The 15720-nt window shown below is 36.3% G+C and overlaps 1 protein-coding gene across 1 annotated transcript; it reads right to left on the bottom strand.

The window, feature by feature from the left end:
* Window positions 1-5939: 5939 nt before the first annotated feature.
* LOC121859063 (dual specificity testis-specific protein kinase 2-like) lies at window positions 5940-14865 on the bottom strand (the record flags this gene model as incomplete). The annotated part of the gene is made up of 3 exons (XM_042355727.1): window positions 5940-6065; window positions 6930-7079; window positions 14778-14865. Coding segments are annotated over 3 exons (337 nt in total), but the record flags the coding sequence as incomplete, so codon positions are not given.
* Between the last annotated feature and the right edge of the window lie 855 nt (window positions 14866-15720).

The raw sequence follows: 15720 nt of genomic DNA on the forward strand, positions 1-15720 counted from the left end.
AAGCTGCTTTTGTCAGTTGAAGTTCAGATAGTAGTAAAAGGACAGAGGAAGAGGTTAATAGATGGTGCTCCACAGAAGGAAAATTGGATCTCAGGCCGCGAATGTTGGAAAAATTAAGTGTGAAAAAGGCCGATACTCCAGCAACCGCTGTGACGTCAGTTGATGCCCCAGTAGTTTGATGATGATCAGGTTGGCCCTGGGGTCCACAACCATCCTGCCCAGTGGGACCCATCCTAGAAAGCCCTGTTTTAATATTATTGTCAACTGATCTCATAGGAAAATAAAAGAATAGAAAGAATAAAACAGATCAAGAGTGAGAAAGGTTATATATGTTGTGTTGTCATTAGTAAGAGAGACAATTGAGACCCTGCAATTGTGTGTAAATGAGGCAGAAAGACAGATCAGCAACCTGGGACTTAGTCACAATGGAAGCCTGTACTTCTGCCAAATATGTGTAATAAATGTAGTGTTGGGCAAGAAAGAGCTAGTTATGGTCAGTACAGTACAGTATTTAAGAGATAAAAATGATGTACCTGGCAATCATTTCACACACGATGATGCCAAAGCTGAAGACATCCACTCGATGGTCATACCAGTCGCCCCGGATGACCTCGGGAGCCATCCAGTAAGGAGACCCCACCTGACGTAGACGCATTAACCTCAACCTAAGTCAGCTATAAAACTTTTATGTTTAAATACTGTACCAAACTGATATTTTGACAGAGTAAAATTTCAAATATTGTATTAGAATTAAATTTTGGCTGCCTTTAATGTCTTTCTGATAATTTAGTGTGTACCACCTAGAACCTGACTCAGTACTCCCCAGATCATGCCACTATGAGCTCCTCTATTATCACCTTTTTAAGGAGGTTGCGAAGAGGATAGAAGTACAGTATGCCCAGATAATTCGCTACTATTCGCAGATGACACCCTGGATGTACCCAAGAATGTCTGCGAGTAGTTTTAAATTTGTAGGAATTTTCACAGCAGGGACAGGGAGCCATTTGTTCTTGAGACAGTGATTTCCTTTACTTGTATTGTATATATGTGTGTGTGTGTGTGTGTTTTAGACATGCACACACACACATATATATATACAATACAGGTAACAGAAATATTTGTTCTTAGGGCAAACATATAAAGGGAATATACATTTCTTTGTACACATGTAAAAATGGACCCCACCCCTCCTTCCCAATGGTCAGCAAATGTTAGTCGCGAATTTGAAGGGCCTACTGTACAGCTTATTGTAATTCCTTCATGTGCTAAAGATTTCGCTGTGCCAGAAAGATGCTGCTGCCGCTCCTCCAGCACAAGATGTAACCTCCCCCCCCCCACATGCAGCATCTGTGGACAACCCTGCCGGTCCCGTATCAGCCTCTCGAGTCACCTCAGTACTCACTAACGAAGATGACATCCTTAAAACCTCATACCATTGTAGCATTGCTGGATGGTCGTCATACTTGATTCCAAGTGACAGCAAAGTAGTGTTAGCATGTGTGTATGTCACACCATAGTAATCCATTACTGGAAAAATGGTTAGGTTAGGCAATGTAAAGCACAGTACTGCAACAAAGCCTCAGGTGTACCACCAACTACCATCAACATCCACTTCTGAGGAACATTGGAAATGTGTGTGACCTTGATTCTATAAGTACACTTACCACACACAAACCTGACCACTGACCTTTTTATGTGGCAGTATACAATCAGGAGTAACTGTCAACATTTTATGTGGCAGTACACAGTCAGTATTAACTGTCAACATTTTATGTGGCAGTATACAGTCAGTATTAACTGTCAACATTTTATGTGGCAGTACACAGTCAGTATTAACTGTTAACATTTTATGTGGCTGTACACAGTCAGTATTAACTGTCAACATTGTATGTGGCTGTACACAGTCACTATTAACTGTCAACATGAATGTTGATGGATGAACAAAAAACTACATCAGAGACACTTACTCTGTGTGTGAAGTCATAATGTTCACCTTGAGTTGTTTAGTGACAACTTAAACAGTACAGTACTTCAGATGTTTCTGTCCACATGCCTCAAGCACAGGTTGTCTTGCAGCCATTTTCCGCACTAAAGTGGGTTAGCGGAGATTACTTCCTGGCATAATGTTTTTCTTGCTAACAAACAAATTTTAAGGAAGTTTTACAGTTGGATGCTCTTCCTAATGCCAACCCACTTTTACCGAGTGGAAACTGGGCATTATATGTAGAACTTCCAAGTGTTCTCTTATCTGCCATGGTAGGGTAACTGCTTCCTTTGCTAATAAAAAATTACCTGCCTATGTGAGTAAAGTTAGAGACTCATTCACAGTTGGGTGGACTGGCAGCACCCTGAATGTAGAGCTTGTTTATGAGATATAAGTGTTAATAATGAGTCATAAGTGTTAATAATGAGTCATAAGTGTTGATAATGAGTCATAAGTGTTAATAATAGGTCATAAGTATTAATAATGAGTCATAAGTGTTAATATTGAGTCATGTGTTGATAATAAGTAATAAGTGTTAATAATGAGTCATAAGTGTTAATAATGAGTCATAAGTGTTAATAATGAGTCATAAGTGTTAATAATGAGTCATAAGTGTTAATAATGAGTCATAAGTGTTAATAATGAGTCATAAGTGTTAATAATGAGTCATAAGTGTTAATAATGAGTCATAAGTGTTGATAATAGGTCATAAGTGTTAATAATGAGTCATAAATGTTAATAATGAGTTATAAGTGTTAATAATGAGTCATAAGTGTTAATAATGAGTCATAAGTGTTGATAATAGGTCATAAGTGTTAATAATGAGTCATAAGTGTTAATAATGAGTCATAAGTGTTGATAATAAGTAATAAGTGTTAATAATGAGTCATAAGTGTTAATAATGAGTCATAAGTGTTAATAATGAGTCATAAGTGTTAATAATGAGTCATAAGTGTTGATAATAGGTCATAAGTGTTAATAATGAGTCATAAGTGTTAATAATGAGTCATAAGTGTTGATAATAAGTAATAAGTGTTAATAATGAGTCATAAGTGTTAATAATGAGTCATAAGTGTTAATAATGAGTCATAAGTGTTAATAATGAGTCATAAGTGTTAATAATGAGTCATAAGTGTTAATAATGAGTCATAAGTGTTAATAATGAGTCATAAGTGTTAATAATGAGTCATAAGTGTTAATAATGAGTCATAAGTGTTAATAATGAATCATAAGTGTTAATAATGAGTCACAAGTGTTAATAATAGGTCATAAGTGTTAATAATGAGTCATAAGTGTTAATAATGAGTTATAAGTGTTAATAATGAGTCATAAGTGTTAATAATGAGTCATAAGTGTTAATAATGAGTCATAAGTGTTGATAATAGGTCATAAGTGTTAATAATGAGTCATAAGTGTTAATAATGAGACATAAGTATTAATAATGAGACATAAGTATTAATAATGAGTCATAAGTGTTAATAATGAGTCATAAGTGTTAATAATGAGTAATAAGTGTTAATAATGAGACATAAGTATTAATAATGAGACATAAGTGTTAATAATGAGTCATAAGTGTTGATAATGAGTCATAAGTGTTGATAATGAGTCATAAGTGTTAATAATGAGACAAGTGTTAATAATGAGTCATAAGTGTTAATAATGAGTCATAAGTGTTAATAATGAGTCATAAGTGTTGATAATGAGTAATAAGTGTTAATAATGAGACATAAGTATTAATAATGAGACATAAGTGTTAATAATGAGTCATAAGTGTTAATAATGAGTCATAAGTGTTAATAATGAGTCAAAAAAAGTTGATAATAGGTCATAAGTGTTAATAATGAGTCATAAGTGTTAATAATGAGACATAAGTATTAATAATGAGTCATAAGTGTTAATAATGAGTCATAAGTGTTAATAATGAGTCATAAGTGTTGATAATAAGTAATAAGTGTTAATAATGAGACATAAGTATTAATAATGAGACATAAGTGTTAATAATGAGTCATAAGTGTTAATAATGCGTCATAAGAATTAATAATGCATCATAAGGGTTAATAATGAGACATAAGTATTAATAATGAGTTATAAGTGTTAATAATGAGTCATAAGTGTTTATAATGAGTCATAAGTGTTAATAATGAGTCATAAGTGTTAATAATGAGTCATAAGGGTTAATAATGAGACATAAGTATTAATAATGAGTCATAAGTATTAATAATGAGTCATAAGTGTTAATAATGAGTCATAAGTATTAATAATAAGTCATAAGTGTTAATAATGAGTCATAAGTGTTAATAATGAGTCATAAGGGTTAATAATGAGACATAAGTATTAATAATGAGTCATAAGTATTAATAATGAGTCATAAGTGTTAATAATGAGTCATAAGTGTTAATAATGAGTCATAAGTGTTGTTTGTGAGATATAAGTGTTGTTAATGAGTCATAAGTGTTGTTAATGAGTCATATGTGTTGTTAATAAGATATGAGTCATAAGTGTTGTTAATAAGATATGAGTCATAAGTGTTGTTATAAGATATGGGCATTAATAATGAGTCATAAGTGTTGTTAATAAGATATGAATCATAAGTGTTGTTAATAAGATATGGGCATTAATAATGAGTCATAAGTGTTGTTAATAAGATATGAGTCATAAGTGTTGTTAATAAGATATGAGTCATAAGTGTTGTTAATAAGATATGAGTCATAAGTGTTGTTAATAAGATATGGGCATTAATAATGAGTCATAAGTGTTGTTAATAAGATATGAGTCATAAGTGTTGTTAATAAGATATTAGTCATAAGTGTTGTTAATAAGATATGAGTCATAAGTGTTGTTAATAAGATATGAGTCATAAGTGTTGTTAATAAGATATGAGTCATAAGTGTTGTTAATAAGATATGGGCATTAATAATGAGTCATATGTGTTGTTAATAAGATATGAGTCATAAGTGTTGTTAATAAGATATGAGTCATAAGTGTTGTTAATAAGATATGGGCATTAATAATGAGTCATAAGTGTTGTTAATAAGATATGAGTCATAAGTGTTGTTAATAAGATATGGGCATTAATAATGAGTCATAAGTGTTGTTAATAAGATATGGGCATTAATAATGAGTCATAAGTGTTGTTAATAAGATATGAGTCATAAGTGTTGTTAATAAGATATGAGTCATAAGTGTTGTTAATAAGATATGAGTCATAAGTGTTGTTAATAAGATATGAGTCATAAGTGTTGTTAATAAGATATGAGTCATAAGTGTTGTTAATAAGATATGGGCATTAATAATGAGTCATAAGTGTTGTTAATAAGATATGAGTCATGAAGTCATAAGTTGTTAATAAGATATGATTTGTTTTAAAGATATGAGTCATAAGTGTTGTTAATAAGATATGAGTCATGAAGTGTTGATAAGTAATAAGATATATGGGCATTAATAATGAGTAAGTCATAAGTGTTGTTAATAAGATATGATTAATAATGAGTCATAAGTGTTGTTAATAAGATATGAGTCATAAGTGTTGTTAATAAGATATGAGTCATAAGTGTTGTTAATAAGATATGAGTCATAAGTGTTGTTAATAAGATATGAGTCATAAGTGTTGTTAATAAGATATGAGTCATAAGTGTTGTTAATAAGATATGAGTCATAAGTGTTGTTAATAAGATATGAGTCATAAGTGTTGTTAATAAGATATGAGTCATAAGTGTTGTTAGTGAGATATAAATGTAAGGAGTGTGGTGGTCAAATAGATACAGCACTCGCCTCCTGTTCCAGGTTGGTGGTCCAATCCCAGGCACCCTCAAGTTTACAAATTGGGGACGTGAAGGCAGTTGACCACAGTACCAGCCATGCTGCCTCCTTGTGTACCGAGTGTGCTGTATCCACACTGGCCCTAACAGGCAGCATGCCTATGGACCCTACTTTCACTTGAGAGTTGTATGTGTTATTGATAAGACACAACCAACACGCACACTTACCTCTCATGTGGTATGGGTGCAGCAAGACCAAAATCTGCAATCACAGCCGTAAGTTTGTGTTCACCAGCCTCATGTGTGTGCTTGATCAATACATTCTGTAAACACCAATACCCGAACTTAATTATGTTTTTTACGTCCAAGAAATTACCTGTAATATGAATTAATTGAGACCACTTGAACATTACATACCACAGCTTAATTCATCTTAAGATCAGCCATCTGATTTTATTTCATCTGAAAATTAGCCACACCAACTTGTTTCCTCTGAAACTTAGCCACCCCAGCTTATTTCATCTTAAGATTAAACAACCTAACATTACCAGAAGAGGGGATTAGGTTAAGTTAGGTTAAGAAAGGTTACAATATGTTGGGTTAGGTTATATATCAGAGCGGTTAATAAACTGGGGTTAATCTTCAAGTGGAATAAGCTACGGCAGGGGATTAATCTTTACGTCACCAATTTCCTTCAATATGAACACAATAAGTACTAATATATATATATATATATATATATATATATATATATATATATATATATATATATATATATATATATATATATATATATATATATATATATATATATATATATATATATATATATATATCTACAAGAGTAAAGTTGGACTTACAAACAAGCCTCAGGAATGTAACTCGTTAATAAGTAGAGGAGCACCTGTACTTCAAATTTTGTCCAAAGACCTATTGGCAATTTTTTATAATAAGTATTTTCTGGTTTTTCAAGTACTGTACAATACTACTCGGCATTAAACTTTAATGCAAACTTCTTGCTTTTTCTTACCATTTTGACAAATATTCCAATATACTTACAATATTCTTTTTTTTTTTTTCAAGTACAATGCAGAAACAATTTCATTAATACCTATTACACTTAACTACGAAAGATGGTGTTGCATGAATTATTAAAGCAGGTTAGTGTTTACTGTACATTACTGCACCTTGGAAGTGAGGTCTCTGTGAAACACCCCTTGAGAGTGTAGATAAGCCATGCCCCGCGCTACGTCCAAGGCCAGGGAGACGCGAGTCACCCAGGGCAGGAACACAGTCTGGTCACCAATCAGAGAATCCAAAGACCCTCCATTGATATACTGAAACATACACAGTACATTACCTATGATATACTGAAACATACAAAGTATATTACCTATGATATAATGAAAAATACAAAGTACATTACCTATGATATACTGAAACATACACAGTACAGTTAACCCTCACTTTACGCGGTTAATGTAACCCGGAGGGTCCCGCGTAAAGTGAATAACATAACATATGGGATTAATTGAAATGGAGTCCGGGCCGACCCCCAAACTCCACTTTTTGACGACACACAACTATGTTGTAGTAAAAATTTTATCTTAACTTTATGATGGTATGAAAAAACAAGTAATATAGAAGAGGTTAGGTTAGGAAAAATAAAGGTTAACATAGGAAAACTAAAGGTTAGGTTAGAAAAACTAAAACTTAGGTGGAACACTTACGGTAGTTGAAGAGATGGGTCGGCATACGGGGATGGAGGCTGGTTCCGAGGCAGAGAGCAGATTACTGGCCCTCAGGTGAATCACCATTACTAGGTGAAGCACCATCACTGTCACTTACAGTTGTCAGGGCTTCCCTGACAAATCCCTCAAAGTCATCTTCACTGTCACTATCACTGGCTTGGGCTGGCTGTGGTGGGTTGCGGGCGAAGAACTCGGTTATGCTTTTTTGACGGCTGGTGTTTATGTTGTCGTGATACACCGTGATGTACGGCTCCAAAGCCTGCACCAGCCGGGTATGGAAGACTTCATAGCGGTCATCGTCGCGGGAAAGGAAGGACTTCATTTTCTCTGCACACTCCATGGCACCCTTAATATCACTATGACTTAAACTGTGTTCTTCGGAGAATGACGCACCTTCTTCCTCCTCTTCACTGACGTGATCTTCTTCCAACATCTCATCGGCAGTCACTTCAGGATCTCTGATCACCTCCAGGATGTCGTCGTTGGTGGTCTCGGAGAAGCCTGGAACTGTAACAGTCTGCGCAGCTTCTCTGGCAAGGTCCACTGCTACTGCAACATTCTGAACCTCACCAGTCACAGATTGACTCCTCCTCTCACCTGGTATTCCATGCAACACATGTCTCCATGCGTGACGAATTGTAGCAATAGACAGCTGATCCCATGACTCCACCAAGAAGTCCACAGCTTTCTTGATGTTAAATACTCTCCAGAATTGTTTGAACAGTATTTTTTGCTGTGCCAACTGTTGATCCTCATCTTCTTCGCTCTTGCTATCGGTGGTGGTGTCACTCAGGTTACGCAACTCTTCCCTGGTGTTGGTGTAGTCGTTCAGGAGTTTGAATTTTTTTGTTGAGAATGCAGCTTTTACATTACAGATTAACTCTTGGTCCATGGGCTGTAATATAGACGTAGTGTTGGGAGGAAGGAAGACCACTTTTACGTTGGGGTGACGATCTAACAGTAGGGGCGAGTGTCCTGGTGCGTTGTCCAGCAGCAACAAAATATTGAATGGCACATTCTGTCGCTCACAGAATTTCTTTACATCGGGAACAAAACAGTCATCAAACCAGGAGAGGGACAGTGCAGAGAACATCCACGCCTTACGTGCGGTCAGCCAATGGACATTTAGCTTGGTCATGTCCATGGTTTTGTAGGCGTGCGGCTTGCGTGCTGTGTGGATCACCGATAACTTGAGCTTACAGGTACCGGAGGCTTTGGTGGTAAACAGGACGGTGATGCGTTCCTTCTGCATCTTCCGGCCCCGAATCCTGCTGGCATTCTTTACAACGAAGGACTTGGAAGGTAGCTTTTTCCAGAGAAGACCAGATTCGTCCATGTTAAACACCTGGTCGTCACTGTACTGTCCTTCCTCCATAATCTCACGTAAAAACGGAGGAAATTCCCGAGCCGCAGCACGGTCAGCACTCGCTTCTTCACCACCAATGTTTATATTGGTGATCTTGTTCCGGATCTTAAACCTCTGTAACCACCCAGAGGAAGCATTAAAGGGTTTGGGCTCTGTAATTCCCATCTTTCGTGCCACTGCCATGTACAGTTCACGTGCGTAGTCCTTAACAGAGCGCGTGTCGACCGCCATGTTCCGTCGCGCCTGACGCACCAAGTACCTCACAAGTAATTTTTCTGTCTTGAGAAGCACCTGGTTGTGAAAATACTTGATCATAGAAGCACCTGTAGACTTTGTGATCTTCATGTGCTCCTTTATCTTGGCTGCATCCTTCTTTATTGTTCGAATCGTAGATTCATTCACACCATGCTGGCGCGCCAAATCAACCTGCCTTGTTCCTTTCTCCAACTCTTGGATGATGGTATACTTCACCTCGTAGCTTAAGGAACGTCGTGTCTTCTTTGGCTTAGTGCCGCTGGGTCCAGGTAAGGAAAGGTTTCTCTCTGGGGGTGGTGGTCCGGCGGAAGCCATTTTACGGAACAATGGATGCACGTTTACACGGTGTGGCCTTGAGGGATGAAACTGCCGCGGCTAGGTCAAGCGTCGTCTTTCCTCCCTCCCTCCCTCCCCCGGGTGGACACGTCATAATACTTTAAGCCAATTACAGCTAGCAGCAGAGGGGGGTAGGGATGCATGGCCAATCACAGTCCGATACGTCATATGACGTCAGTGATAACGCAACAAAGACACACACTGCGCAACCTTACCGCGCGGCTTGCCCAAGCGGAGGGAGGAGGAGGGAGAGGCGAGGAGCACAGGCAGGCAGGCGGGCGGGTGGGGCGAATCTAAAAATAGCGTCGCGCCGGACACTCTCCGCGTAATGGGGTTCACGTACCGCGTAATGTGAGCACGTTAGGTTCTGGCAAGGCACCGCGTAAACGTGGAAACGCGGAATGCGGGACCGCGTAAAGTGAGGGTTAACTGTATATGCATATATATATATATGCATATATATATATATATATATATATATATATATATATATATATATATATATATATATATATATATATATATATATATATATATATATATATATATATATATATATCCTTTAAAAACAAAAATTTAAATTTTGCGCCATTTTCGATATTCCCCTATGCGGTGCAGCAAACAGACGCCACCCTTTCCCGCCTCAGACACCTGCTGCTCCGAGAAGCCTCAGTCCAGATGTGCCTACCGTACTGTGAACGCTACTGCAATTACCTCTTCTGTTTGTCCTCCCACATGCATTCCACATGGCTCCGGGATGTAAGCCAGCCTCATCAAAGGCAAATATTACTAGCAAAGACTCTAAAGTGACCAAGAGATCAAGAATAGTGATGACCTTAATGGAAAAAACAGTTTTATTTGACAAGCTCAGCAGTCGTAAGAGCTATGGCTCGAGATGTGGTGAAGACTGACAATTCATTTGTGTCTTTTGTCAGAATACAAGTCTTCAAGTGGAGGAATGTGAGTGGAAGAGGACTGTGCTGGCTGGCGTGACTGTGTGAGGGTGTGCAGACGCCGGGACAGCAGGGAGAGGCTGGCAATGCGGGTGTTGCCGACCTCAGCGAAATATAATTGTTTTTAGTTACTTGTAAATAATTTTTTTTGTATATAACTGTGTTTACGTTTTTCCATTATTATACTACAATATGATTAGTTTCAAATAATTATGTTAGTAAATGGCGTGGCAGTGCATTAGTCATCAGTGTGACCACTGGGCCGTGAGTGGAGAGCATGGCGTGGTTAAGTGCATGACCTACCTGAGCTGTTTGGTGGCCACAGGTACAGTGATTCCTAAAAGAGTATTTGCGGTTTTGGCTGTTCGCGGGGGTTATAGGAACGTAATTCCCGTGAAAAACACAGGATTACTGTACTGTACTTGTACAGTGTGGTATGCTATAACGAACTGATCCTACTACGAATATTCCTATAACGAACGGTTTTACCTATAAAATTGAGAATGCTATAACGAACGCAACTCCTACAACGAACGAGGATGAATACGGGACTATTTCGCCTGGCGCATGAATATTGTTGTACCGCGACCCACAACAAGAGCGTCAGGCGCCATCTTTGTCTCATTGTGTAGCCAGTGCACCACTCATTGTTGAAATTTCGTCTTTTGATGTGGAAATTCGCGTTATTTGTATAACTATTTTGTTATACAAGTATACAATTGTAACAATGAATCGTCCAAAGAGAGTGAGAAAGCTAATAACCCTTGAAACTAAGAAAGAAATTATAAAGAAACGTGAGAATGGAAGAAGCATTGCGAAACTTAGTGATGTATGGGATGGCTAAATCGACTATATGTACGATTTTGAAGAATAAAGAGGAGTTAAAAACTGTGCAAGTGGCTAAGGGAATCTTTAGACTTAGCAAAGCAAGGTGTAATGTGGTTGAAGAGAAGGAAAATTTACTCTTAGTGTGGATAAAGGAGAAAGAAATGGCAGGTGGTAACATTAGTGAAGCTATAATTTGTGAGAAGGCTAAACAATTGTTTGAGGACCTTAAAGCCAAGACTCCCAGTGGAAGTGATAGTGCTGTGCCAGTGTTTAGGGGTACCTGCATGCTGAATAACACTAAGGTAAGATAAAGTACCGTATTTTTTACATTTTCCACAGAATTTTTTCAGTGTTAAGCGGTTGTATTTGGGGGCCTGGAACGGATTAACCCTATAACGAAAGAATGCTATAACGAACGAGGTTCTGGAACCAATTACGTTCGTTATAGCATACCCCACTGTACATTACCTATGATATACTGAAACACAGTACATTACCTATGATATACTGAACATACAAGTACATTACCTATGATATACTGAAACATACACAGTACATTACCTATGATATACTGAAACATACACAGTACATTACCTATGATATACTGAAACATACACAGTACATTACCTATGATATACTGAAACATACACAGTACATTACCTATGATATACTGAAACATACACAGTACATTACCTATGATATACTGAACATACACAGTACATTACCTATGATATACTGAAACATACACAGTACATTACCTATGATATACTGAAACATACACAGTACATTACCTATGATATACTGAAACATACACAGTACATTACCTATGATATACTGAAACATACACAGTACATTACCTATGATATACTGAAACATACAAAGTACATTACCTATGATATACTGAAACATACACAGTACATTACCTATGATATACTGAAACATACAAAGTACATTACCTATGATATACTGAAACATACACAGTACATTACCTATGATATACTGAAACATACACAGTACATTACCTATGATATACTGAAACATACAAAGTACATTACCTATGATATACTGAAACATACACAGTACATTACCTATGATATACTGAAACATACACAGTACATTACCTATGATATACTGAAACATACAAAGTACATTACCTATGATATACTGAAACATACACAGTACATTACCTATGATATACTGAAACATACACAGTACATTACCTATGATATACTGACACATACACAGTACATTACCTATGATATACTGAAACATACACAGTACATTACCTATGATATACTGAAACATACACAGTACATTACCTATGATATACTGAAACATACAAAGTACATTACCTATGATATACTGAAACATACACAGTACATTACCTATGATATACTGAAACATACACAGTACATTACCTATGATATACTGAAACATACACAGTACATTACCTATGATATACTGAAACATACACAGTACATTACCTATGATATACTGAAACATACACAGTACATTACCTATGATATACTGAAACATACACAGTACATTACCTATGATATACTGAAACATACAAAGTACATTACCTATGATATACTGAAACATACAAAGTACATTACCTACAACCATTTACTTACAAAACAGAATATACCTGTTAATCTATTCATATATTCATGTGTTAATCTATTTATATATTCATGTGTCAATCTTTTTATATATTCATGTGTTAATCTTTTTATATATTCGTGTGTTAATCTATTCATATATTCATGTGTTAATCTATTTATATATTCATGTGTTAATCTTTTTATATATTCATGTGTTAATCTTTTTATATATTCATGTGTTAATCTATTCATATATTCATGTGTTAATCTATTTATATATTCATGTGTTAATCTTTTTATATATTCATGTGTTAATCTTTTTATATATTCATGTGTTAATCTTTTTATATATTCATGTGTTAATCTTTTTATATATTCATGTGTTAATCTTTTTATATATTCATGTGTTAATCTTTTTATATATTCATGTGTTAATCTTTTTATATATTCATGTGTTAATCTATTTATATATTCATGTGTTAATCTTTTTATATATTCATGTGTTAATCTATTTATATATTCATGTGTTAATCTATTCATATATTCATGTGTTAATCTTTTTATATATTCATGTGTTAATCTTTTTATATATTCATGTGTTAATCTTTTTATATATTCATGTGTTAATCTTTTTATATATTCATGTGTTAATCTATTTATCGCTCCACATATTTTTCTAAGGACACCTAAACCTGATACTCTGTATTATAAAGTGTACAGTAGTTAGTGCAAGGCTAGTGTAGGCAGTGACAGGGAAGTGTTAGATGACAAAAAATAGAAACATTTTACACACACACACTTGGGAAGTTATTAGAAGCATAATGTAGTACAGTTAACCCTCACTTTACGCGGTTAATGTAACCCGGAGGGTCCCGCGTAAAGTGAGAAACGCGTAAAGTGAATAACATAACATATGGGATTAATTGAAATGGAGTCCGGGCCGATCCCCAAACTCCACTTTTTGACGACACACAACTATGTTGTAGTAAAAATATTATCTTAACTTTATGATGGTATGCACACACAATTAATAATTAAGAGAAATATCAATAATATTAGGTTTTTTAACACTTACATTAGTAGAAAAATGGCTGGGCACACGGGGATGGGCGGTTGGTTCCGAGGCAGAGGGCAGATTATTGGCCCTCACCTGTGTCACTTGTATCAATTGTATCACTATCCACCACAGAGGCTTGCAGGGCCTCTTTGTCAAACTCCCCAAAGTCCATATAAGTCCATATCCTCACCATAATTATCACTATCACTGACTTGGGCCGGCTGTGGTGGGTGGCGGGTGAAGAACTGGTAATGTTTTGATGACTGGGCGACCTTGTGCGCACCATGTTCGCGCCGCTTACACAACATGGCGGATGGCGGGAGGTTTGGATCCAAAAATGGCGCGGCTCGCCAGCCGCTCTCCGTGTAAAGGGGAACACGCACCGCGGAATGTGAGCATCCTGGGTTCCGGCAGGGCACCGCGTAAACGTGGAAACGCGGAATGTGGGACCGCGTAAAGTGAGGGTTAACTGTATTGTCTAATGTTAGACCCTGCTGCCATACAGGGTATTGGCATCATAGAAATTGTGACCAAGTCGCAGGTTGCTCATCTGATTTTCTGCCACATTTACACACAATTGCAGGGTCTCAATTGTTTCTCTTACTTTGACAACACAACACATACACTGTACTGTTTATCGTTTCTCACTATCTTTTTATTTTATTTTTGTACAGGTATTTGTTTATGGTTCTTAATTATTTTTTTTTTAAGTTTTATTGTATTTTTTATTTATTTTTATTAATTTGTATTATTATTATTATTATTATTATTATTATTATTATTATTATTATTATTATATACCACCCCCCCCCAGGCCCCAATGTGGGTCAGTGACATGTGTTCGAGTGGGCCAATCTAGGTAAAAAAATAAACACACACACTCACCTCAGTTAAGGCGTGCACTTGGCCCTCGTTGACACACACGCCATAATAACTGTAAATAGAGAAATATTTTTTAGTAAATTTAAACAAACTAATTTGTCCCAATATGGTACAGTACAATACAATGCAGTACAGTACAATGCAGTACAATACAATGCAGTACAGTATAGTATGGTACAGTACAGTACAGTGCAGTGCAGTGCAGTACTGTACAGTACAGTGCAGTGCAGTGCAGTACTGTACAGCACAGTGCAGTGCAGTACAGCACAATACAGTACGGTACAATACAGTACAGTACAGTAAAGTATGGTACGGTATGGTACAGTACAGTGCAGTACAGTAAGGTACAGTATGGTACAGTACAGTACAGCACAGTATGGTACAGTACAGTACGGTATGGTACAGGACAGTGTGGTACGGTAGAGTACAGTGCAGTACAGTAAGGTACAGTGCAGTACAGTATGGTAAGGTACAGTACAGTAGAGTACAGTGCAGTACAGTACAGTGCAATGCAGTACATTACATTGTGTGTGTACTGTACAGTACAGTACTTTGTGTGTGTACAGTACAGTACTTTGTGTATGTACTGTACAGTACAGTACTTTGTGTATGTACTGTACAGTACAGTACTTTGTGTGTGTACTGTACAGTACAGTACTTTGTGTGTACTGTACAGTACAGTACTTTCTGTGTTTACTGTACAGTACTTTGTGTGTTTACTGTACAGTACTTTGTGTGTGTACTGTACATGGTGATTAACACTAAGACAAATATTTCAACGGCAGCAAGTTAAATATGAGTGTTGTAACACCTATAATAATTATAAACCACTGCTAACATTAACTGTATACCACAAATTACACACTAGTAAGACACTAGTAAGACACTCATATAATTTAAAACACAATGCTAACAATTATCACACTCATTAGTGTTAACACATATA

Source organism: Homarus americanus, unplaced genomic scaffold (assembly GCF_018991925.1).
Source record: "Homarus americanus isolate GMGI-L3 unplaced genomic scaffold, GMGI_Hamer_2.0 scaffold17633, whole genome shotgun sequence".
Classification (NCBI taxonomy): Eukaryota; Metazoa; Arthropoda; class Malacostraca; order Decapoda; family Nephropidae; genus Homarus; species Homarus americanus.